General features: G+C 38.7%; 1 protein-coding gene and 1 long non-coding RNA gene across 2 annotated transcripts; both read left to right on the top strand.

Annotated features, from left to right (window-relative positions):
- The first annotated feature begins 1,774 nt into the window (after window positions 1-1,774).
- LOC146479179 (uncharacterized) lies at window positions 1,775-19,607 on the top strand. The gene is made up of 20 exons (XM_085111433.1): window positions 1,775-1,850; window positions 3,023-3,108; window positions 3,336-3,369; window positions 5,114-5,165; window positions 5,554-6,104; window positions 7,075-7,371; window positions 9,011-9,224; window positions 9,561-9,847; window positions 10,165-10,216; window positions 10,603-11,153; window positions 11,573-11,872; window positions 12,688-13,005; window positions 13,625-13,775; window positions 13,907-14,112; window positions 14,579-14,763; window positions 15,147-15,518; window positions 16,253-16,464; window positions 17,128-17,168; window positions 18,228-18,324; window positions 19,080-19,607. The coding sequence occupies exons 2-20, from the start codon at window positions 3,079-3,081 to the stop codon at window positions 19,264-19,266; spliced, it is 4,137 nt and encodes a 1,378-aa protein (XP_084967559.1). The 5' UTR covers window positions 1,775-1,850; window positions 3,023-3,078; the 3' UTR covers window positions 19,267-19,607.
- Window positions 19,608-20,088: 481 nt separating this feature from the next.
- Window positions 20,089-22,597, top strand: LOC146479178 (uncharacterized). Its single transcript, XR_014865031.1, has 2 exons — window positions 20,089-21,853; window positions 22,446-22,597. It is a non-coding gene; the product is annotated as an uncharacterized LOC146479178 (long non-coding RNA).
- Window positions 22,598-22,915: the final 318 nt, after the last annotated feature.

Below are 22,915 nucleotides of genomic sequence, written 5' to 3'. Positions count from 1 at the left end.
TGAAGCTTTTGAAGTCTACCAGATGAGAAAGGCGTTTGTCTCAGTTTCCCCGCACCTCATCATAATAATCGAAGTGAGATTGGACCAGCTATTTAATAAACATTGATTGAAATATTAAATGAGATTTGATGTCTATACGCTTAATTGCACTAATGCAGAAGCAACCCTTTTACGTACAGAAATTGTCTTTATGACATCCCAATATAAAGTCTGTTCACAGGGGGCCCACACAATGTGTCTGTGTAGCCGATTGTTATTATATATTATAAAATAGCCAGGGCCAAGCAAGCACTGTGATTGGTCAAACTGAGTTCTTTATAACTCCACAATGCACGAAGCATACGTATGGTGCGTGCATTATAATTGTACATATGCACGGAGCACACGTTAGATTTTTTGCCTGTGAAAAATCTGAGAAATTCAGAGACAGAACGCGCTGTCGCTCCAGCGATTCGCAAAGAACAGTCTCTTGTACTGATGCTTCCAGACTTTTAATTAACTTCAACTTGTCTCTCAACACCTTAAAACTTAACTTAAAAGTTAACTTCTTGAACTTGCTTACGACGTGACGAAAAACTAAAACAGTTTGACTTTTTACTTGATTGCGCGCGCTGATGCGTGCCCTGTCGTGATCGTGTCGTGATCGTCAAGAGCGCGCGCTATTAAATTACGCGTTATCTCGCGTAAGGAGAAACTTTAAAAAATTCGCACTTGTCTGAGGAGTTGCGATTGTTTATATTTTATAAAAGAAATAAAAAACTTGTTCCTCGTGCATTGTTGAGTTATATAAGCACGCGGGAATTTTTAAGAACACTCGAGAAGTGCAGAGAGGCACTCGCCTACGGCTCGTGCCTCTCTGCACTTCTCTCGTGTTCTTAAAAATTCCCGCGTGCTTATATAACTCAACAATGCACTCGGCGCGTTTTTTATTTCTTTAGTAAATGCACTGGATTTACCGTTTGCTTCACCTATAGCGATATATCGCTAACTATGTATACAAATCAATGATATATATGGAACAGTCAACGGCGAACTCAAACTCCTTCAAAATCGCTCAAAAACCGCTTTTGAGGTAAAAGGACGACTATATACCACAGATAAGGTAATTCAACGTTTATTTATCATTGATTTGTATACATAGTTAGCGATATATCGCTATAGGTGAAGCAAACGGTAAATCCAGTGCATTTACTATATAATAACAATCGGCTACACAGACACATTGTGTGGGCCCCCTGTGGTCTGTTCGATCTAATACCCAAGAAATTAAGCTGTTGCTACCTGCTCAACAGCCATGTACCTTTTTAGTAAGAGAGCGTTTTTCTGAAAGATTCCTTTCGATTCTAAAAGATGCAAATAGGATCTAGGCAGAAGTTGTAAGGTTTAAGGTAAGTTTATTGGCTGATAACTAAGTGTACACTTTGCACAGATCATACGACAGTCATTTACGTGCTTAGTGTCAGAACTAACAAACGTCAAGCTGGTATCATCAGCTTACATTCCGGTTTGTGAAAACTGCAACCAGTTCGGTAAGTCATTGATATATAACAAAAAGTAGAGTTCCTAGGTTAGCATAAAAAAGAGGAAGAGCCAGCAAAAATGTTTCTCTTTGTAAGGAAATTGTTTCTGCTACCCTTATTAAAACCAGATCTTTCAAGAAAATTGATTAACTTTACTTCTTAAGTTAGGCGATCTTTGCGCAAAATGAATTAATGAGTTTTCGTGTATTCCATTTTCCTTTAAATTGAAACCGACAGCTGCGTTCTGTGTACATTACGACTTCCTGAGGCTGGTTATCGAGATCAAGTTCCAAAGTTTAAACTGTGAGGAAATCAGTCAGAAACTTTCAAGTGAGTGTTCTTTTGTAGTATTGTTATAGCTTTTTGTAAGTGTGTTTGATCTAATCATCATTAAAGAAACCAGAATGAGACACGGACTAACAAGAACAGGCACGATTTTGACGAAACAAGTTTGCATCATTTATTTTTTAAACAGTAATATTTACTGATGACTTCGATTAATGAAGGCGAAACGGAAATATTGTCAAAAGAAATATACACCTATTTGCAACAGCGTCGACATATAAAACTTAAAATTAAAAAAAAAAAAAACAAATACGCATTAAGTAGAGTGGCCATCATAGCTTGCAGCTCATTATTGAAGACCCACGCCTATACAGCTGTATATAACCAGCACTCTTGTAATAAAGGAAAAATAAAACTTTTAGTCTGTATTTGACTGAGAGAGTGTCTCTGCGTGTGCAAAGGTTAGCATCCAGTATTAATTTCTTAATTATTCTAGATTTCTTGGTTTCTTGATGTGTCTATGCGCTAAAGCTGTGATGACATTATCCTATGCCGTTTCTAAAGATTTACAACTTTCTGTGTTTCTTTCTTTCTTTTCTTTTCACATCCGTGCTCATTGTCAAACCGTCAATCAGATTGTAAAACGAGCTCCGCTAATATCTGGCCTGACGAAAACAAGTCTGTGAAAGATCATCAGTCCTAATTAGAGCGATCGACCAATGTAAAAGTAACTGAATAGAAGCGCTGCTGAGATACGCGTGTGTTACAAGATCGGCTCGCTTTCCGATGTGACGACTTTGATGAATAAAGATTGCCATTTTAGTGTCTACCGCTGCTTCATAGCAGAAGACAAAATGTCGATGAAATCAACAAACATTTAACACTTTCCGGTTGACTTCTCGGAACAACAGTTCGAGAAATCAATAAACATCGAACAAGTTTCAGTCCGAAGTCCTGACATTAAACAATCAAGGTGCAACATGTCAAATACCGCCGGGATCGAACCATCTAACCAACTGTTTCTCTTCGAGTTGTGTCCGACTTACAGACTTTTCGCGTCAAAGGATTTTCACTGTTTAATTTATCCCACAAATATTTGCAGTCAGAAACACATGTGCATTTAGCGTACCTATTTTTGAAACGTAGGCTAAATGTCCAGGTGTATGAAGCAGACCAGTGTCTTTAAGATTCATTTCCTTTATTTTTTGTTCTTTCAGTTCATGCAGTTTGCCTGTCTGCGCACAGAGACGATTAAGGAGGAACGAAGGCGACGATGATCGCTGAGTGGATAGTAGTATTGACGGTGAGTAGGTACATGAAATTAGTCGATCATTGGGATTATAAAGGTTTGTTATTGCCCGAGCGCGCGCGCGTTTTTTGTGAATTATTAAACAGGTACAATGCGTTTGGATTGAACGTACGCTTTTAAAGAGGCTATTGAGCAAGCCATAGCGAAGGGGATGGTTTTGTTGCTGAAAGGATGACATGGTAAAGTCCTGTTCCCTTTATCCTTCCAATTTCTATTGACAGACCTGTACAAGTCTGATGCCGGTCATGGCCTCGGGTAAGTCAATGCTGTTTACTCTTTTGGAAGGTTTATAGGTGGTTGGGTTATGTTGAGGTTGGGAGGCCTCCAGCCAGAAATTCAGTGTTCTTGAAATTTGCTAATACTAGGCGTCAATCTGTTGTTAAACAAGATGTCTTCTACGAGTATCACGAACGCTTGTTATGCATATCTGCATGTTTACATTGTACTTTTCCTGTCAGTTTCTTGTCTCCTTGCGTACAATTCAATAGAAGGAACCTTTCACAGCATTAAAACGAACAATATAATAATAATAATAATAATAATAATAATAATAATAATAATAGTAATAATAATATTAATAATAATTGTTATTTAACCAGGATGACTTCTTCAGCATAAAATGCTGATATCAATAAGGGCCCTGCAAAAAAGAAAAGAGCCCAAAAAGCCTAAATAGAGCCACTTACTTTAAAAGTAATTAAAAAGCTTGTGATCTATAGAATTCTAAAATACGAGTTTTAAAAATCATGACTGAGTTAAGATCCTTCATTTCATTTGAAAATATCATTAAAAAGTTTTTGATTCATTCCAGACTTCCTTGCAGTCTCATGCAATTCTCACTTTGGGGAGCATTAACTTCCTCTCACTTCTTCTCGTGTTGTGGATAGTTCTAGAAGCCTTAAAATAAAAAGCCTTAGAATAATAAATATTCAAAGTTTCAAGTGTTACTTATGAGTGGACATGCACTTACACATCTGTTGGAAATGCGGGTTATGTTAGCAAATTTGAATACACTTCACATGAATCTGAAATCACCAGAAATATGAACCAGGGATAACAGAAAAGAACAGATATTTTTATTTACTCCAGTCAGGGTGATCTCTTCGGCAATTTATAAACAAAATATCGTTATCCGTGGGAACCTTGACTATAAAAGTACAAATACAGGGCATTGAGGAATTAAAGTTTTGCGAAATAATCAATAAGCACTTATAGACTTAAAAACTATGTAAAAAAACTGTAATATTCTATTTTCTGGCCAGAATCTTGAATTAAAGAGATCACGTGAATGGATCTGATTTTCTCACCGGAACACCATCCACCACGTGATAATTGACGTCATTCTAATTTTCGATGGACTGTTTTGGGAGGGCGGCACACAGGCCGCTTCCAAACTATCCGGGTATCTGTGCATTAACACGTGAGGTCAATTTATAGACATGAATCCACGACCATGCAGTGCTTAAAAATCTCCATCTTCCTTTTTTACTAAAATTGAGTATAAATAATTAACGATTATTCTACGAGCGCGCGTTGGCTATAATCATCTCATATCCAACAAGAGTGAGTGGAATATTTGTTTTATTAAAAACAATTAGGAAATATTGCTAGATATTGTTGATTTCGCCGGTTATATTTAATGGCCCCTACTTCTCTGGCATGGTATAATGGCTCATATACCATGGCAGCTAAACCAATCAAATCCCTGGAATTGCATTATACAATGATTCAGTTTTTAATAATCTGAATTATCCATGGAAACTGAAAAATGCACGTAAGATAAAGTCTGGCTATTTTTGACAAAAAGTCTGACCTAGAGTTTCTAGACTGGACCACAAGTAAAGAGACAGGACCGAAAACCGCCCTTTCATGACTTTAGGACATTTTTCGATAAGTTTAACTCCAAGATTAACTTAATATATAGTAACAGCATTACGAAAGGACATAAATCAATGATCCCAGCTGATGTTTTTGTACCTGCCGTTGCTATTTATTTTAGAGATGATTGTCCTTGGCCACTGGCTGATAGATGGCCGTGATCGGGGCATAAGGTTAGTCAAGCACTATGTATTTTTAAGCAGCCAGAGAAACCTTTTAGGTTTGTAGAAAAAAGGTTTCGGCGGCACTGCTAGCCTTGTGGGTGAGGTTGTTGTTCCCGTCTGTCTTCCCACCTATAAACCAATCGAGCATTCAAATTTCCTATTGCTGGTTTAAGATTCTTGCTCATTTTTTATTACTGCCGAAGAACGATCATTAATAAAGGTTAGCTTCTTAGCTTTTAGTGTAATCTTGTACAGATAATTAATTAAATATAAATAATTTAATTAGAATTAAAGAAATTTAATTAGAAATAAAGAAGGTTACAGTATTCAAATGGAGTGATATTGGTACTGGTTGAAGGGTTACACGTTCATTACCTAACGTTTTTTCCTATCTCAGTTTCAGTGGTAATCCATCCTTTATTGAAGGGTGGTGTCCAGGAAGCAAGGCTCCCATCTTCAACAAATCAAACTCGTTCGCTACTGCTCCGATAGTCTACCTCAACGACAGGAGTTTTACAATTTCCTGTTGGATAAAACCCACGAGGATCCTTGAAGGGCGCCAGATGGCGATATATAATGACTGGCATTCCCCATGGCAGTTTCTTTTCTACATTGAAAACCATTTGTTGAAATTTGCACGCCATAGCTTCAATGATAACTATCGCTGGTATATCGTTCAAAGTAGCGCTGTGGTTACTTTGGACACCTGGACGCACGTGGCAGTCACGTGGAATCACGTAAAAGGGTCTTCGTTACTCTACATTGACGGTAAAAGGGAAGGTTATCGCACCTATCAACCTAGAGGAACATTCTTCTACAAACCCAGTGGGAGGCTATACAAGATTGGGAATGACGATCACTGGGACGATCACCAGTTCTACGGATCAGTTATGGATCTTTATGTGTTTGGCACAGCATTGTCAGTGAATGGAATCAATAAACTAAGAGGTTGGTGTGTAATTCTCCTTTATGATCACTAGTCACTGATTGCATTATATCTCTTCGTGGTGCCGTGAGTGAAATCATCTCCATCCATGTTACATGTGTTAGTAATCCCTTTACCGAAGGAAGGTTTATAAGCTAATAAAAAAAACTACTACAGTGAAACGAGCAGAAATGTTTCGCTGAAAATTGCCCACACGAGAGGCATAACCTCTTGGTGCAATAAGGTTGTGCTCGATATCGTATCGCAAGTCGTCGAGTGCAACATATCGGTAACAGTTTCAAGTCGTGCTCAGCCGGTCCCGAGTTCAACCTTTCTACCAGTTCTTACTTGGATAACGTCCGGACTAATGTTAGAAGGAGTGTCTCCCATAAGTCCGTAAATTATGATCATCCGGGTGAGTGTAGTTATGAGAAGGACTGTTTGAGGTGACATTGACTGACGTTTCGACAACCCGAACGTAAGTCATTTTCAGAGGCAAGTAATTGTGGAACGTCATAGATGGTCTAAATGTTTCTGGTTGTTGACATGATTGCTCACCGTGACAACAACAACAAACTACGTACTACACTTACGGTTTACAGAAAACCATCACATAGTGACAGACTACTAGAGACCAGTCATCCTACAACCCTACTTCTTTCAAACCAGCGACTATACAGACCTTGACAAGGCCACTTGCCCACTAAATCCATCTTTTAACTCGAAAACATGTAATAACGAATGATGAGGACGGCAAAGTTCACAAGCTTCTGCTCTATTCTATTTACTCTTTCCCTTTTCCTAAATTTTAGTATTTAAGCGGATTAACTGGATACAGTACCTTAAACTATACTAAATACCTAAGCCATGGATTTACATTTATAAACTTTCCAAACAGTTTGCTTTTCACGATCGAGCATTCAACCAATCTCTAAAGTTTTCCTCCACGCTATTCAAAAAGATGATCATGTTTCCTTTTACCATCCTGTGCAGGTGTACCTGTTATCTTAAACCAGAACGTAGAAGTTACAGGTGGAAGCGTTCTAGTCAAATGGGAGCCTCCTTTGGAACGGATATGTGCAGTTAAGCAGTACAAAGTCTACTACAGAGAAATAATTTCACAGGCCAACAAAGACGAATGGAACTCGGTTACCGTTGATAAAAATGCAAGAAGCTACATCCTCCACCTTCATTGCTGGAAAGAGTATGAAATAGCAGTTACGTCTTTTAGTTCATATGGAGAGAGTTCTATCAATGACAGCGACGTGTGGAAATTCAGAACACTAGGAGGTAATTTATGATCGTTGATTCAAATTTTTTTGCTGCCAAATTAAATGTTTTCTTTAAAATGAAAATAGAAAAAATGATGCTCTATCAGACTGATGGTAATTTATTCAAGGTAACCGTTCTTTCAACAAGCAGAGCGCAAATTAACTTAAAAGGCATCCATTCTAGTTAGCTTTAATAGTTCTATGGTCATACACTGGCCTAAAATACCGAGTTGCTTTTAACAAGAGAACTGGAATATTCTATTTAATTTCTGGCCATCATCTTTCAAGAACTGGACAAATTACATCGATCGATCCGGGTTTCCCAACGGAACAACATACGCTATTCAATAAGAGACGGCATTCTTATTTTCAATAGACTGTTCTGAGAGGGCATTAACGCCCGTTAAATATGCGTTATTGACCAAGCTTGTTCGGTCAAGATGGCTGGATATTGGCCAAGTTCTTTTTTTGCGTTTTTATGGTCGAGGTCCATAAAAACGCAAAAAAAGAACGAGGCCAATAAGCAGCCATCTTGACCGAACAAGCTTGGTCAATAAAGGATTTATTATATGGCTTTACCTTCAAGTGAAAACTACAACAACAAAACAAAACAGGACATAAAACTGCTCTGCACGGAAAGAAATTCTTCATAGCCGGCCGGTGCAAGATTTATTTTCAGTGCATTTTTAGATTAGCATGTAATCGTGGAGAACAAGGAATCCTAAATTATGTTAGGGCTCTAACTTTATTATGGCTTAAAGGGAGTATACAATTATTGAGAACCAAAAATTTAGATTTTCGCAAGAGCGGGAAGATTTGAATAGAATCCGGCAAACTCGCCATTTTCAGCCGATCGCGCAGTGGCGTAAATAATAAACATTTTTTTCACAGTTTTCGGCTTCCAATCATTAATTCTTGAATGAAACAATTGATTTTGAGATTATATGCAAACATAAGCCGAAAAAAAGAGCGGGTAAATCAGAAAATTGGGCGAAACTTTGATAAGATTTTGTTATTTACAACAAGCAAGACGCGGCTAAATTAAAATCGTGAGCTTCTTCGGCGAACTAACTGAGAAAAATACTTTTCTGAACTGCTCTAAACACTTAACGCAACTTCCACTACGCTATGATTTAAATACAGTCATTGCAAACCTAGAGAACTTATCACTTTGGCACTTGACTTGAGACAATAAGTTTTACAAAATCAACTCTATCTAAAATACTACACGCAGCGCAACTCACCGATTCAACTCACATTCATTGTAGCTGAAACAAAATTTTCACAACACCAGGATGATTCCATTCTCTTTCCTTTCCTTTAGGTAAATGTTGACAGTTTTACCGAACAGTTTAGTGAGCTTTTTCCGGCAAAACAACGAGAAAATCGACGAAAAGATTGCATTGTTGTTGGGATTAAACTTTCGATGCCAAGCGGACGGGCAACGGGTAATCCCGAGCGGGCAAGATAGCTCCATCTTGCCCGCCCGGGTAGCCAATCACAGCGCAGGATTTGACTCATCTTGCCCGCTCGCGGAGCCAGCCACATAATAATTTACAAACTATTCGGCGAAAGTTACCTAGACCTTTTCGGCTAATTGTTAAGTAGAACTCCACTTCTAAACCCATTTAGCAACAGTTGATTTTCATTGGTTCCAGGAGATAACTGCTGCGTAGAAGCTAATTTTGAAAGTCAGCGAGGATGGGTAAATTGCTCCCTGGGAAGATACTTGAGTGGAGTCTGGATAAAATCGTCCGGACATAACGGCGACATGAGCCATGTCACGAAAGGGAAATGCTGCACACCTCCACAAGAATACCAAGGTCAAGCACTTGTTTGTCAAACAGCAGACTGGAAATCTTCTCCAAGCAGGTCAGTAAATATGCGACTTTAAATTGGTCTTTAATTAGTATTGAAGAACCGTCTGTTCCAAGGCTCAATTACAAGGATGATTATGTTGTTGGGGATGTATTTAAGACAGCAAATTATCCCCAAGATTTTTTGATTTTCGAATACTTTTTCTTTTTATCTAACTTTACTGGCGCAATGGATCTGTGACTTGGGCTGTAGATTAGAAAAAGAACTGACCAATGTAATTATTTGCCGCTTTTATTGGGGTCCGAGGATTTTCTTTGAACTGAACGATTTAGTTTCTTTCGAAGTCAAGCAACTGATCACATTTTGGGCGACTTTATTTTTTGTCTCCAGACCTAGCAACAAAACCTGGGCAGCCTGTCCTTACGGATATTTTATTCAAGGATTTTACCTCTCCAATGATACTGGGTTGAATAACATCAAGCAAGCAACATGCTGCAGGCCTAGAAACTTCAAAAGCGTTCCCCAGGACTGCTATGATCACAATGGGACGGTTTCAATAGCTACAACAGGCTGGAGCAAATGTCAAGACTGGTCCTATATGGCTGGTGTGTACAAGGGAGGCCGTGACAAGCCGCACTGTATTAAAGTTTTCAGATGCTGTAGGATGCCTCCTCCAGGTATCTGTGCATTACATCGTTGAGGTCAATTTATAGATATGAACCCACGGCAATTAAAATACCCACGTTCCTATTTTAATACGATTGCGCCTAAATAATCTGAATTATCCACAAAAACTGAAAAGTGCACGGAAAATAAAGTCTTAGTCGTTATTTTTGACAGAACTTCTCTGACTCAGAGTTCTAGACTGGATCATTAAGTTGATATACATGACCGAAAAACGCCCTTTGAATGCGTTTAGGGCATTTTTGATGCCATATTAATCATGATCAGTGAAACCAGCTAACGTTTTTGTACCTGCCATTCCTTTGTTTAGAGATGACTGTCCTTGGCCACTGGCTGCTAGATGGCAGTGATCGAGACATAAGGTTAGTCAAGCACTATGTATCTACAAGCAGCCAGAGAAACCTTTTAGTTTTTTGTAGAAAAAAGGTTTTGCCGGCACTGCTAGCCTTGTGGCGAGGTTGTTGTTTTCGTCTGACTGTCTTCTAAACCAATCGAACGTTCAAATCTCCTATTGCTGGTATAAGATTCTTGGTCCTTTTTTATTACTGCCGAAGAACGATCATTAAGAAAGGATAGTTTTTATAGCTTTTAGTATAATCTTGTCAGATAATTACTTTAGTTAGATAATTTAATTAGAAATAAAGAAATTTAATTAGGAATAAAGAAGGTTACAGTATTCAAATGGAGTGATATTTGTACTGGCTGAAGGGTTACACGTTTATTGCCTGACGTTTTTTTCCTATCTCAGTTTCAGTGGTTATCCATCCTTTATTGAAGGGTGGTGTCCAGGAAGCAAGGCTCCCATCTTCAACAAATCAAATTCGTTCGCTACTGCTCCGATAGTCTACCTCAACGGCAGGAGTTTTACAATTTCCTGTTGGATAAAACCCACGAGGATCCTTGAAGGGCGCCAGATGGCGATATATAATGACTGGCATTCCCCATGGCAGTTTCTTTTCTACATTGAAAACCATTTGTTGAAATTTGCACGCCATAGCTTCAATGATAACTATCGCTGGTATATCGTTAAAAGTAGAACCGTTGTTTCCTTGGACACCTGGACGCACGTGGCGGTCACTTGGAATCACAAAAAAGGGTCTTCGTTACTCTACATTGACGGTAAAAGGGAAGGTTATCGTACCTATCAACCTAGAGGAACATTCTTCTACAAACCCAGTGGGAGGCCATACAAGATTGGGAATGACGATCACTGGAACGATCACCAGTTCTACGGATCAGTTACGGATCTTTATGTTTTTGGCACGGCGTTGTCAGTGAATGAAATCAATAAACTAAGAGGTTGGTGTGCAATTCGCCTTTATAAACACTTGTCACTGATTGCATTACCAGCTTTTGTGGTAACATGAGTGAAAATAGCTGAAATCTTTTCTTTTTCTGTCTAATACCACCTTAAATATTAGTTTTGATTGATTTCATAGCTTTAAATTCTTGTAATAAAACGAACAGTTATAATCTTAAAACCAGCTAAACTTCATTTGTTTTTTGTACTAAATATTAGTATTTATGCGGATTTCCTAGAAACCTAAGACTATAACAGATACATAAATGCAACTCTCATCATAAGCCATGCATTTACTTTTATGCACTTTCCAAACAGTGTGCTTTGGATGATCGAGCACTCAATCAATCTGTCCAATTTTCCTTCTTTCCGTTCAAAATGTTAAGGCTATCATGTTTTCACTTACGATCCTTTGCAGGTGTACCTGTTATCGTAAACAGCAGCAAGGAAGTTACAGGGGGAATCGTTTTAGTCAAATGGGAGCCTCCCATGGAAAGGATATGCACTGTTGTGCAGTACAACGTTTACTACAGAGAAGTAATTTTGCGGGCTGAAAAAGGCCACTGGAATTTAATAACTGTCAATGGGAACACCACCAGCTATACCCTTCAACTGGAGTGTTGGAAACAGTATGAAATAACTGTCACCTCCCTTTCTTCATACAACGAAAGTGACAAGGAGGGCAGCAAGATATGGAACTTCAAAACTGGAACTAAAGGTAAAGGTAAAGGTGACGTAACAGTCAGCTCATATAAGAATGGTGGCTAACGATATTAAGAGGTACCTATGAGTATTATTACTGAGTGGTGTATTTTTATGTTCGAGTAAAAACTTTATTTTGTTTCCTTGGATAGTCACAGTTTTTACAGTAGCCGGATAATTGCTACTCAACAAATCTTTGATCAGAGTCGCCTTTAGTAGCATATATAGTTGTTCATGTTTTGACGCAGGGTTATAATCTATATGTTGTTCAGTTCTTTATTTTATATTTTACTAACACAGACCACGGTTTCTTAGCTCTTCCTAACCAGCCAACAAAAGGAGATGACAATAAATCGTTTAGCTAACGGTTGTTTGGCATTGGTGTGGGTAAACGATATTTCGACCGCTGCCGGTATACCGGCATCTCGTCTCCATCGGGCGTTCGTATCGACTGGCTGGTTGTGGAGCAATAATAAGGAGAACCGTGATTGTTGGTCATTAGCGCATTTTGATCCTCTCGAAACCTACTCAATCGTGAGATAAACGATTTTAAATTTTGGATCTATCTTTTAAAACCACATTGACTAACATCCAACTAAAGTGTTTGTCAAACAACACATTAACGTTTGGCCGATGGTTGTCCAGGTTACTTATGTTATTGTATTGTTTGGAAAAAAATTTAAAAAGTGGAGATAAAACGAGTTACTCAAAGGATATCTTGAACCACTCTTTGAGTTGTATGGTTACCGATAGGGATGGGCCGGAGACTTCCGGATTTTGGAATAATTTTTCCCACAATAAAATAACTTTTTTTGCTTGAAACGCTTACAGACACACCATTACCCCCTACAATAAGAAACAGCGAAACTGAAACAGTGGGCTGTGATGTCAACGTTACTTGGATGAAGCCTGTTGATAACGGATGTCCGCTAACCATGTACTCGGTTTACTATCGAGAAATACAGTCACATGAAACACGAGCATCTTGGCAGGAAGTTAGAATCAATGACAATTTGAAGACGCATCATGCTCTTTTATTAAAGTGTGACACGCAGTACGTGATCGAAATGTCCGCCTGGAATGAGTTGGGCCAAAGCAACAGATCAAGAAGGTGGATAACAAAAACAATCACAGACAAGTTTCCAAGAAGTAAGTACTTGGATCGTTTTGTATGTTTTGTTAGAGAGTCGAGGGTAAGGAGGATGCGCTTTGTAGTAACCTCATCCTGGAACTGAAATGCATACGAAATGTGTACGAGCACCTTGTATACCGTTAGACACGCCCGGGTGGTATTCCTAAGGCCCATAAGGTTTGTCCCATGAACCTCGTTTAATGGCTCGGTTCTTCTCTGTCCTTAATACGTTCGCAAAGTAGTGATAGGTTTGTGAGCTACTTGCGATCGATCGGTTGTTGTAGGGCTGAAGGATCCATGCAATAGTTTCAGAAGTTCCTTTGGTATTAAGCATCGTGGCTTTTAGTATCAGGTGTCACGTCATTGTTCATGACGTTAGGTTCAGTGTTCTTGCAAGTGTTGTGTTTTAATAAAGCCCTAGTTATAGTTGTTACTGCTAAAACGTTTTCTAAGTACTTGTTTTCATCTCCAAACTTAAGAGAGTCACAAATCAGACTTGCTTGCCTTGTTAAAGTCTATATAGTCGTTGCTTTGTGAGAAGTAGGGTTGAAAGTTTATTGGTTTAGTAGTCTGTCGTTATTTATAGTTTTTCTGTAAACCGTAGTACATAGTTTGTCATTGTTGTTTCATTTTCAGTTCCCGGCTCTCGATCATCTTCATTCTTGATGACTGGTTTAATATTGGGTATCTTTGTTCTTCTGGTGATCACTTTCATCGTGATAAAATCCTGGCTGCATAAAAAGGCAATAAAAAAGGAGCAGTTGGCACGCAACTCGGAATCCAGGAGGTATTATTTTTATATCTTTGGAAACACTTTTGACTATAATTGTCACACAACTTTAATTTCATGGATACATCACAAATTTATAAATAACAATATTTACAGCTATAAGCAAATAATTGTTCTTGCTTTTCCAGATCCAAGTCAACCATTATACCCCTTCTTCGATGGGAGGTTCTACCGGAACAAGTCGAGTTCAAGGAGGAGATTGGCCGTGGTGCATTTGGTAAAGTGCTCAAAGGTATATTCAGGGAGTCACCTGGAATTGAGGTGTTTTACAAGTCCAGAACTCAGACTGTTGACTTTAAAGAAAGCCGGACAGTAGCTGTTAAGATGTTAGAAGGTAAGCGATTCCAGATATATTAACCTTCCACTCCCAGGACCCAGGTGCTAGAATCAAAGATATTCTAACACCTAGATAGACATTTTCTGCAGTAAGATCATAGATACAAAAGTTTATTACAAGGACCTTTTGCAACCAATTGTTCCTACATCTCAATCAGTATTTGCACTAACCATCGCTTTGCTTCGAAATAATTAATTTTGACCTGCAAAAAAATAGGATGTACCTGTTTAAAACTTTATATGTCTGTGGTATACGTCAAGAAGTCATAATTCAATTTTGATTTGTCTTCTTAATTTCGTAAGAGACTGCAGCTTAGCGGAAATTGCACTCCAGTATAAGTGTTAACTGATGAATCATGGCGTTCGCCATTAGCGGTGGTAGAGCGAGGACAAAGTCACTTTCATAAGTTAATCGGACGTCGTATTTCAAGCACAATTTTAGTTCCAAGTTATTCTAATTTCAGACTCGACAGATAAAGAAGCAAGGGACCAGCTCCTGGAGGAAATTGAGTTAATGAAATCGATTGGTTCTCATCGCAATGTTGTGAGCATGTTGGGTTGTTGGGTTAACTCAGAACCCATCTTTCTGCTGTTGGAATATCTTCCATATGGAGATCTACTGCACTGGCTAAGACGAAGGAGGCAACAGGTGAAATGAATAACTTTTACATAGCGTGGTAAAGGGGTCACTCACATACTATGAAATTAACCGGGATGCTTAATATGATAGCATTTAGGATTTAAAAAAAAAATGGTGTTTTATTAGAACTCTACCTTTTTACCGAAATGGTCACCAACAAACATCAATCAATTCATCCAGGGTGCGCACACCTCTATTGCTTGCTTTGCTGATTTGGGTCATGCACTAACTTAACTTAACTCCGCCTTTCTGACCCATTTTCAATTCTTGAAAACTCTCCAACCTTACAGTTCTTTGAGTACGTAAGGTTTTTACTCACTAATGAACATTTTCTCTTTTACTGACAAATCTTCTTACCTTAGCTTTTCTTTCCTTTGATTTTTCTCCTTTAGAAAAGCTATCGAAAGTTTTACGATAACGAGGAATTTACACATGATGCTGAAAAAACGGAACATGGCGCTGAAGATGACTCAAGAGTGATGCCATTGGCTGGAAAGACAGTAGAACGGGAGGAGTTGGTTTGCTGTAAAGAAATAGTTTTTGAAGATAGGAATGCTGAAGACGCATTTGGCTGTGGGAAGGCAAACGTGGATCGTGCTGCAAAGGATTCTGAGGGCTTGGCTTCCTCTTCTCAGTCTATGCATGAAAATATTACTCCAGAAACTGAAGAAAATGGAAACGACAGCAACGGAGATGAACCACATGATGACGATTTCTGGCCAAAGGATCTTCTTCGTTTCGCTTGGCAAATAGCGCGGGGAATGGTAAACAATGCTGTTTTTTTAGTGTCACTTGAACACCGGTTAATAATATGCATACGTTAGCTTACATTTTCTTTTAATTTGTAAAACTTAGAAAAAATGTCTTTTATATACAATATGTCACAATACGCAAAGGACGCATCAGCTACTTAAACTCGTTGCTTTAAGTGCCTTTTTGTGGGTGTGACTAGTCTACTAGTTGCACTTCTCGATCGCTTTGCTGCAAGCGTAACCCAAGTGTCCAACATATCGTAAAATGTAGATTGCCAGTCCTAAGTCGAAGCGCACTCACGAGAAAATGCTGGTACCCACTTTCTTGGTAAGTCAATTTGTTTCCAGAACCTGTTAACAATAGTAATTGTCTCTGTGCCAATGGTAACTGGATAGAAAGATTGTGGGGTAATATCCGACAATTTGAAAATTAGTATGACTGCGTAGCCACCATTTTCTACGCCAACTTCGGCATCAGAGTCTGCGGGTAATAGGTCTGCTAAAATGCTGTCATGTTTTCATTTTTTGGAATGAGGTTAAGGGGAAAGAAGATATTTTTTATTTTTATATGTTGGTATTTATTGTTTATCTTAATATGAATTTGGAACGTACCCATTATCAATCGCGATTTCTTTACGAGTCCGTAGAAAATTCATCAATACATCTATCTATTATGGATTGAACGATTGATTGATTGATTGATTGATTGATTGATTGATTGATTGATTGATTTTTTCGTGCCACAGAGCTTCTTGTCAAGTAAAGGATTCATTCACCGCGATCTAGCGGCACGAAATATCCTCCTTGGTGAGGGAAAAGAGGTCAAAATTTCTGATTTTGGACTGATGCGCCACATTCAAGGAGGCATTTACAAAGTCAATAAAGGAAAGAAACTTCCCGTAAAATGGATGGCACCCGAGGCACTTTTTAACAGTGAATACACTACGAAAAGCGATGTGTAAGTGTTGTGGCATTTGTTTTAATTAGCCATATAGTGTGTTGCCCAGTATCAAGCGTAAGGGTTTTATATATCCCGTATATAAAGGTTGCGCGCAGGCTATATGACTTTTACTGTTATTATTACTTTTTTATAAGGCTGGCTCCACGAGCGAGCAAGATAACGCAAATGTTGGAGTGACTGTGATTGGTACGTTCACACAGCAGTCCACGACGAGGCATGCATTTCTATTTTCTTTCGGGTGCGCACCAACATTGAACTTCTATGACTTTTTTTTTTCATATTTGTATAATGAAACAAGTCTAATACGCTGTATTGGATAAATCATGAGAGCAACTGTTTTAGGATCAGCAGTCGCTGTAACGTTCTTATGACTATTTGAACGATGTTGTATTGAAGTTTGGGTCACCTCCTCATTAAATATGTATTTATGCCCCTAAAAATGGATAATTACTCATAGATTAGTCTCCCCCATTCCCAACAACAGAGAAATGGCACACTATAAGTCTTTGATAAATTACGCTGGCAGAAATCGAGTTTTACTCACCACTTGCGGCAACGAACTTTCTACCAGTAGAATACCACATTTTTGAGTGAGCAGAATACAAACCTACAACCCACAGCCTATTCATGGACATTTATCTTGTATTTTTTTTTTTTCAGATGGTCTTTTGGGGTTCTGCTGTGGGAGATTGCCACAATGGGTAAGAAAACAAGAAAATAATGAATTGTATATTTACCATTTGTAAAGTCTTTTAGGCCTATACGCTAAGTAATTGCTTGATATTAATTGGTTGACTGCCTGATTGACCGACTGGCTGACGGATGGACGGAAGGACTGACCAATTGACTAACTGACCGCTCTGACTTACCCACTCACTGACTCACTAGCTCACCTAATCATGATAATGTTCCTCCTTCGGGATCGAAGATAACCATGACTTCAGATCAGGTGGATGAACGGTGAATGTGGGTCAGGAGGTGACTCCTGAAGACTTACCCACACGTGGGACATATGTGGGTGGGTGGTGCAGTTGAAGAAGGTGCAGATGAAATACTGGGCTACGCAGAAAGTCACGATTCTATTTGCTTCTACGACGCTATCAGTTCTGTGTACGGACCCCAGTCTTTCGGCTCCTCTCCCCTCCTGGCCTCAGCTCCGAATGACTGACTGGCTTACTGAATCATTGACTCAGTCATTCACTGACTGACATGCCAAAAAAAATCACCGACTCAAAGACTTGCTGAGTAATTGACTGAATGACTTACCAACTGGATGGCTGAATGAATGACAAAATGTCTGATTATCAGACTCACTGACTGGTTGACTCACTGCTTGCTATTTTTTTCTTTTTTCGCTTATTTGCTTGCCATGTATATGTCGATTGGCTGATACCTGTCTGCTTGATCGACCGACCAATCGAACGACTGGATGGTTAAGGAAGAGGAAGGGGCCGAAAAGAAGTGGAAAGTGAGAGGGCACAGTTTTAGCTGATGATCTTGTTGTTAATACGCTACTTTCCCTTTCCAAAATGGAGCAAAGTGCTGCGGCTACAGCTGTGTTACCAGTGTTGTATTTTTCACGTCTCTTACATGAAAATCTTAAAGATTTTTAGGCCTTAACCTCATGACCAATAGGAACCGAAAGTCCTTTCAGGCTTAAATCAATTCAGACAGCTTCTTAAGGGGGCGCAATGCACCGGCGTTTTTATATGTCCCTATCAAGTGTAGCATATCATTAAAAGTCTGATTTTATTTTCAAGGAGGAAATCCGTATCCTGGATTAGACAACAAAGAGTTGTACAATCTTCTCAAGACTGGCTATCGCATGGAGAAACCAGACTCGTGCTCTAATGAGTTGTAAGTCTTTTTTCCCTTTTTATATGAGATATTTTTAATGAAGTTAATAGTTAGTTTGTTGGTGTTGTAGACGAATAATTAAATTTCTAAGGAGGAGCCTCCTTTCCGACGATGTTGTTGTTGTTGTTGTTGTTTTTTTTTTTTTACTTTGCCTCCTGTATAACAAATATATCACCATGATTCCGTTATCGCTGAATTCGCGAAAGCGGAGTGACAAATTATTGAAAAGTATATTTCTTTTTGAGTGCCAAAGTGAGGACGTCTGTTCTCATAATTCCTCAGGCTTGCTAGCCCTGTTATAGCCTACGTGGCAGGTGTTAAAAAGGGGGAAGGGAGAAGGGCGCGAGCGCACGCAGACAAGCCCTGTGAAGCAATTTTGGTTTGTCGAGGCCCGTCAAAGAAGAAACTTAAACCTCAGCGGGATTTAAACCCATATGATCGAGTTACATTATTTGCTGAGGACAGTGGCCATCATGACACCAAAGAGCAGTGGAGACCGCGCACATGTCTGGCAGACTCCAGTCACATTTTTCACCTAGTTTGTGCTCTCATCCCTCATAATAAACTGTCTCTGCTCAAAATATTTTTTCTCGCCAGTACAGGATGGAGCTAACCCGTGGTCAGGTGTCGCATTTCTCTGACTAGTGAGAAAAATGCCTGATTTTTTAGACTGACTGCAAAAAGCACAACACAGCATTTATTCAAGGATGAAATTGCCATTGAACAATTCGTAATGCTGCAGTATTTTTTTTTAGATTCCAGCTGGTAATGGAGTGTTGGAATGAGAAGCCCAGTGAGCGACCGACATTTGATCAGGTGACGACATTGTTGGAGACGATGCTTATGGAGGACACCCCTTACTTTGACCCTGGATTGCTGGATGAGTCAAAGGCGTACTACAATGTGATGCTGGAGGAGGAGATTGTCGTGGAAACCACTTAGAAGAACCGTAAACCCATTAAAACCGTAATAATTGATAAAAAGATGCAAATCATGTTTACATTATGTAAGATTAAGTTTACCATTTTGTATAACAAATGTTTCCTATGAAAAAGAAAAAGAGCTCGACGTCAAGCTATTAAGAAACCCTGGATAACTCCAGGCCTTCTAAAATCTATAAAGGAAAAGAACATATTGTATAAGCAGTTTCTCAAAAACCCAACTTATGAACGTGAACAGCTCCATACGGAAGTATAAAAACAAATTGAGTCATTCATTGAGAATCTCAAAACGTTTATACTACGAAAAGAAATTAGATAACTATAAATCTAATGCTAAAGGTACATGGAGAATACTCAATAAGGTACTTAATCGGAGGAAATAAACTTCAGATCTTCCTTCTTCGTTTATTATCGGAAATGCTGTGTGTGACGCTCCGATTGAAATTGCTGGCAAATTCTGCGAATATTTATCTAATATTGGCCCCCCCGGGGGGGGGTGTACTCCAAAAAAAATTGGGTAGGGGTGTGCGGCCCGCTTCCCAAAACCCTTACCCTATTTAAGACTAAAAACTGCGATTTTCCCTACCCTATTTATGACTAAAATCTGCGATTTTCCCTACCCTATTTATGACCTGAAGTAGCTTCTTCTAAAAAAACATCGAACCCAGGACTAGAGTGCAAAAATCTATACCCTATTTATTACCAAATGGCTAAGAGCGATACCCTATTTATGACCAAAACAGCCGAAAAACCATACCCTTTGGCGCCGCACATACCTATATAGCCCATATAAGGGAGTACCCCCCTCCTCCCCCGGTATTGGCCCTAAACTTGCTGAAAAAAAACCTAATTCGAATGACACTTATCCACGCTTTTTACCACCAAAAAACGTAAATTCTTTGTTTCTTGATATCGATCCTTCATCTAGCCAGGAAATAATACTTATCTTCAATTCTCTTCGGCCCGTAATTTCAGCTGGTTATGATAACATTCCAATTGGTATTGTTAAGGAGACAGCTGACTTAATCTCTGATCCTCTTTGTCACATTATCAATCTTTCTATTACCTCAGCTGTTGTACCTGACCAGCTTAAAATAGCGCGCGTAATCCCGATCTTTAAGACTGATGATAAACGTATCTTTAGTAATTATAGACCTGTGTCCGTTCTACCGATATTTTCTAAGTTACTTGAACGGGTAACTACAATCTTCTTCTGAACTTTTTAAAATAAGCTTAGTATCCTTTCTAAAAATCAGTTCGGATTTAGGAAAAACCACTCAACCTCTCTAGCACATATCCAGTTATTGGCAAAATGTCATCCGCTATTGACACCGGAGAATACACTGTTAGCATTTTTCTTGACCTATCCAAGGCCTTTGATACAGTTAACCACGAAATTCTCTTAGGAAAACTTGTGCATTATGCATGGAGTCGGCGGGACTGCTCTAGATTGGTTTAAAAGTTATATTCTCAACAGAAAACAATTTGTTCAGTACAATGGTCATTGTTCATCTACCCAATGTGTTAATTGTGGGGTCCCACAAGGTTCCATCCTTGGATCTCTGTTGTTTTTTATTTATGTTAATGATATTTGTGACGTGTCAAAAGAATTAGAATTTATTTTATTTGCGGAGATACTAATGTCTTCCTTTGCCATAAAAATCTCAATTTCCTTATTCAAAAGGTGAATTTTGAACTGATTAAGTTTACCTCTTGGTTTCAAGCTAATAGGCTCTCAGTTAATATTAAGAAAACTAAATATATGTTATTAAAGCCAAGACAAAAGAGGCAAACGCTTGATCATTTAACAGTAAAACTTTGTGATCACACTTTAGCTCAGGAAAGTGAAACTGTTTTTCTAGGAGTAATTTTGGACGAGCATCTCTCATGGAAATCGCACAATGCTTACCTAGCTTCTAGAGTTTCCAGGTCTTTAGGTGTTATCTCCAAGTCAAGCTTTTGCCTCTACAAATCTGCTTTGCGTACACTTTAATTCTCCCTTGTCCATCCGTATTTGCAATATTGCATAAGTGTTTGGGGTCAACCTATCCTACTATTTTGAAACGTCTCGTACTGCTGCAAAAACGAGCTATGAGAATCATCAGCAAATCTTGTAATGACGGTCAGACAGAACCAATATTTAAGAATTGTTGTATGTTACCGCTAAATAATATGTATCTAGCACAAACAGGGAAAATAATGTTTCAATACAAAACTGGGTTGTTACCAGATGTATTTAATAACACCTTTCCACGAAGGAATCAGGTTAATGGTTATGATACCAGGAATGCCAGTTCCTTTCATGTTCCTAAGTGCAGAACTAACATAAGACGTTTTTCGTTTCAATACCAAGGTCCCTTGTTTTTTAATTCGTTAGTCCAGACGTTGTAAGTTCAGTTAGTGCATCTACTTTTAAGAAAAATCTAAAGAAACTCCTTCTTACTTAACTTGTTCCTTTCCCTCCACCCCCTTCCTCTTCTTCCTTTTCTTTGTCAGCTTTGTCCTTTGTCGTCTTCTTTTTTTTTGATACCTTTTTCTTTCGTATTATTGTTACTCTGCCTTTGCCGTTCAGTTACATTAATATTAAAGTGCCTATGAAGCGAAAATTGTCTTTAGGTAGTTATAAAATTTACCCTTTCCAACACGGGATTTCAAAGTTTGATATTGCTGGGGTAAAAATTGCCGATTTTGTGCGCGCTCAAAGTTGGGCTATTTTGCCTTCAATAATAGTATTCGAATCGCGTGGCCAAAATGCCAGGTGACAATAACCGCTGACGTCACGTCGGTGCCAAGAATTGCAATTCATCATGGTGGAAGAGAAGAAAGATAAACGACAGCGAGGGCGCTATTGCATTGCTGGCGTCCGTAACAAAGAGAGTTGCCAGAATCGATCGTTCACAGAATCGCTAGACATGCTTTTCTCTTTCTACAATCCTTTTCGGCGGCAAGAACGGAATGAAAGTAAACAAACTTTTGGCACCAACGTGACGTCACAACTTGGGATTCAGCATAAAACTCGACCCAGTCCTCTGACCATTTTTGAAAGCAAAATAGCTCAACTTTGAGCGTTTGCAAAATCTCAAGTTTTACCCCAGTACTCTAAAACTTCGGAATCGTATATATTAAAGTGCAAATTTTATAACTACACAAAAACAATTTTCGCTTCATAGGCACTTTAAGTTTATTCTTAGTAATTTAGCATGGAAACTGCCCACGTTGAATAAGCCTCATGGTTTCTTTGGGCTTTTCTGCCATACTTTAACAAATTTCTGTAAATTAATATTGTATCATAATAAGGTAGCGAATAAATTAAAAAAAAAGATTGAAGTTTACAGTGTTGGAACACATTAAAGGCCTGAGACACTGTATTTCTAAATCATATTTCCTTAACTGGTGAAAGTATTAACAGAACATAAAAATATCAATTCATGCAGATTCCTTCAATTTGGGAGAAAAAGCCATTTGCTCCCAAGAGTCTCCTGTAGCTCAGTGGTAGAGTATTCCAACCAGTAATAGGAAGGTCTTAGGTTCGACTCCCACTCCGAATTTCTTTTTCAGAGTTTGGCTGTGTCATTACTGAATAATACATCATTCTCAAGCCATACATTATTTTTTTTAATAATTTCTAATTTCTGCCTAATTATCTCTGA

This window comes from Pavona decussata, unplaced genomic scaffold (genome assembly GCF_977016875.1).
Source record: "Pavona decussata unplaced genomic scaffold, jaPavDecu1.1 SCAFFOLD_61, whole genome shotgun sequence".
NCBI lineage: Eukaryota > Metazoa > Cnidaria > Anthozoa > Scleractinia > Agariciidae > Pavona > Pavona decussata.
This window is presented reverse-complemented; position numbering and strand designations above follow the sequence as displayed.

Excerpts from the sequence above, each read along its gene's own strand:
- LOC146479179 (XM_085111433.1), top strand. The coding sequence starts at position 3,079 with ATGATCGCTGAGTGGATAGTAGTATTGACG. Across the intron at positions 7,372-9,010 it reads GAAATTCAGAACACTAGGAG|GAGATAACTGCTGCGTAGAA; the intron begins GTAATTTATGAT and ends CATTGGTTCCAG. Across the intron at positions 15,519-16,252 it reads GGCAAATAGCGCGGGGAATG|AGCTTCTTGTCAAGTAAAGG; the intron begins GTAAACAATGCT and ends TTCGTGCCACAG.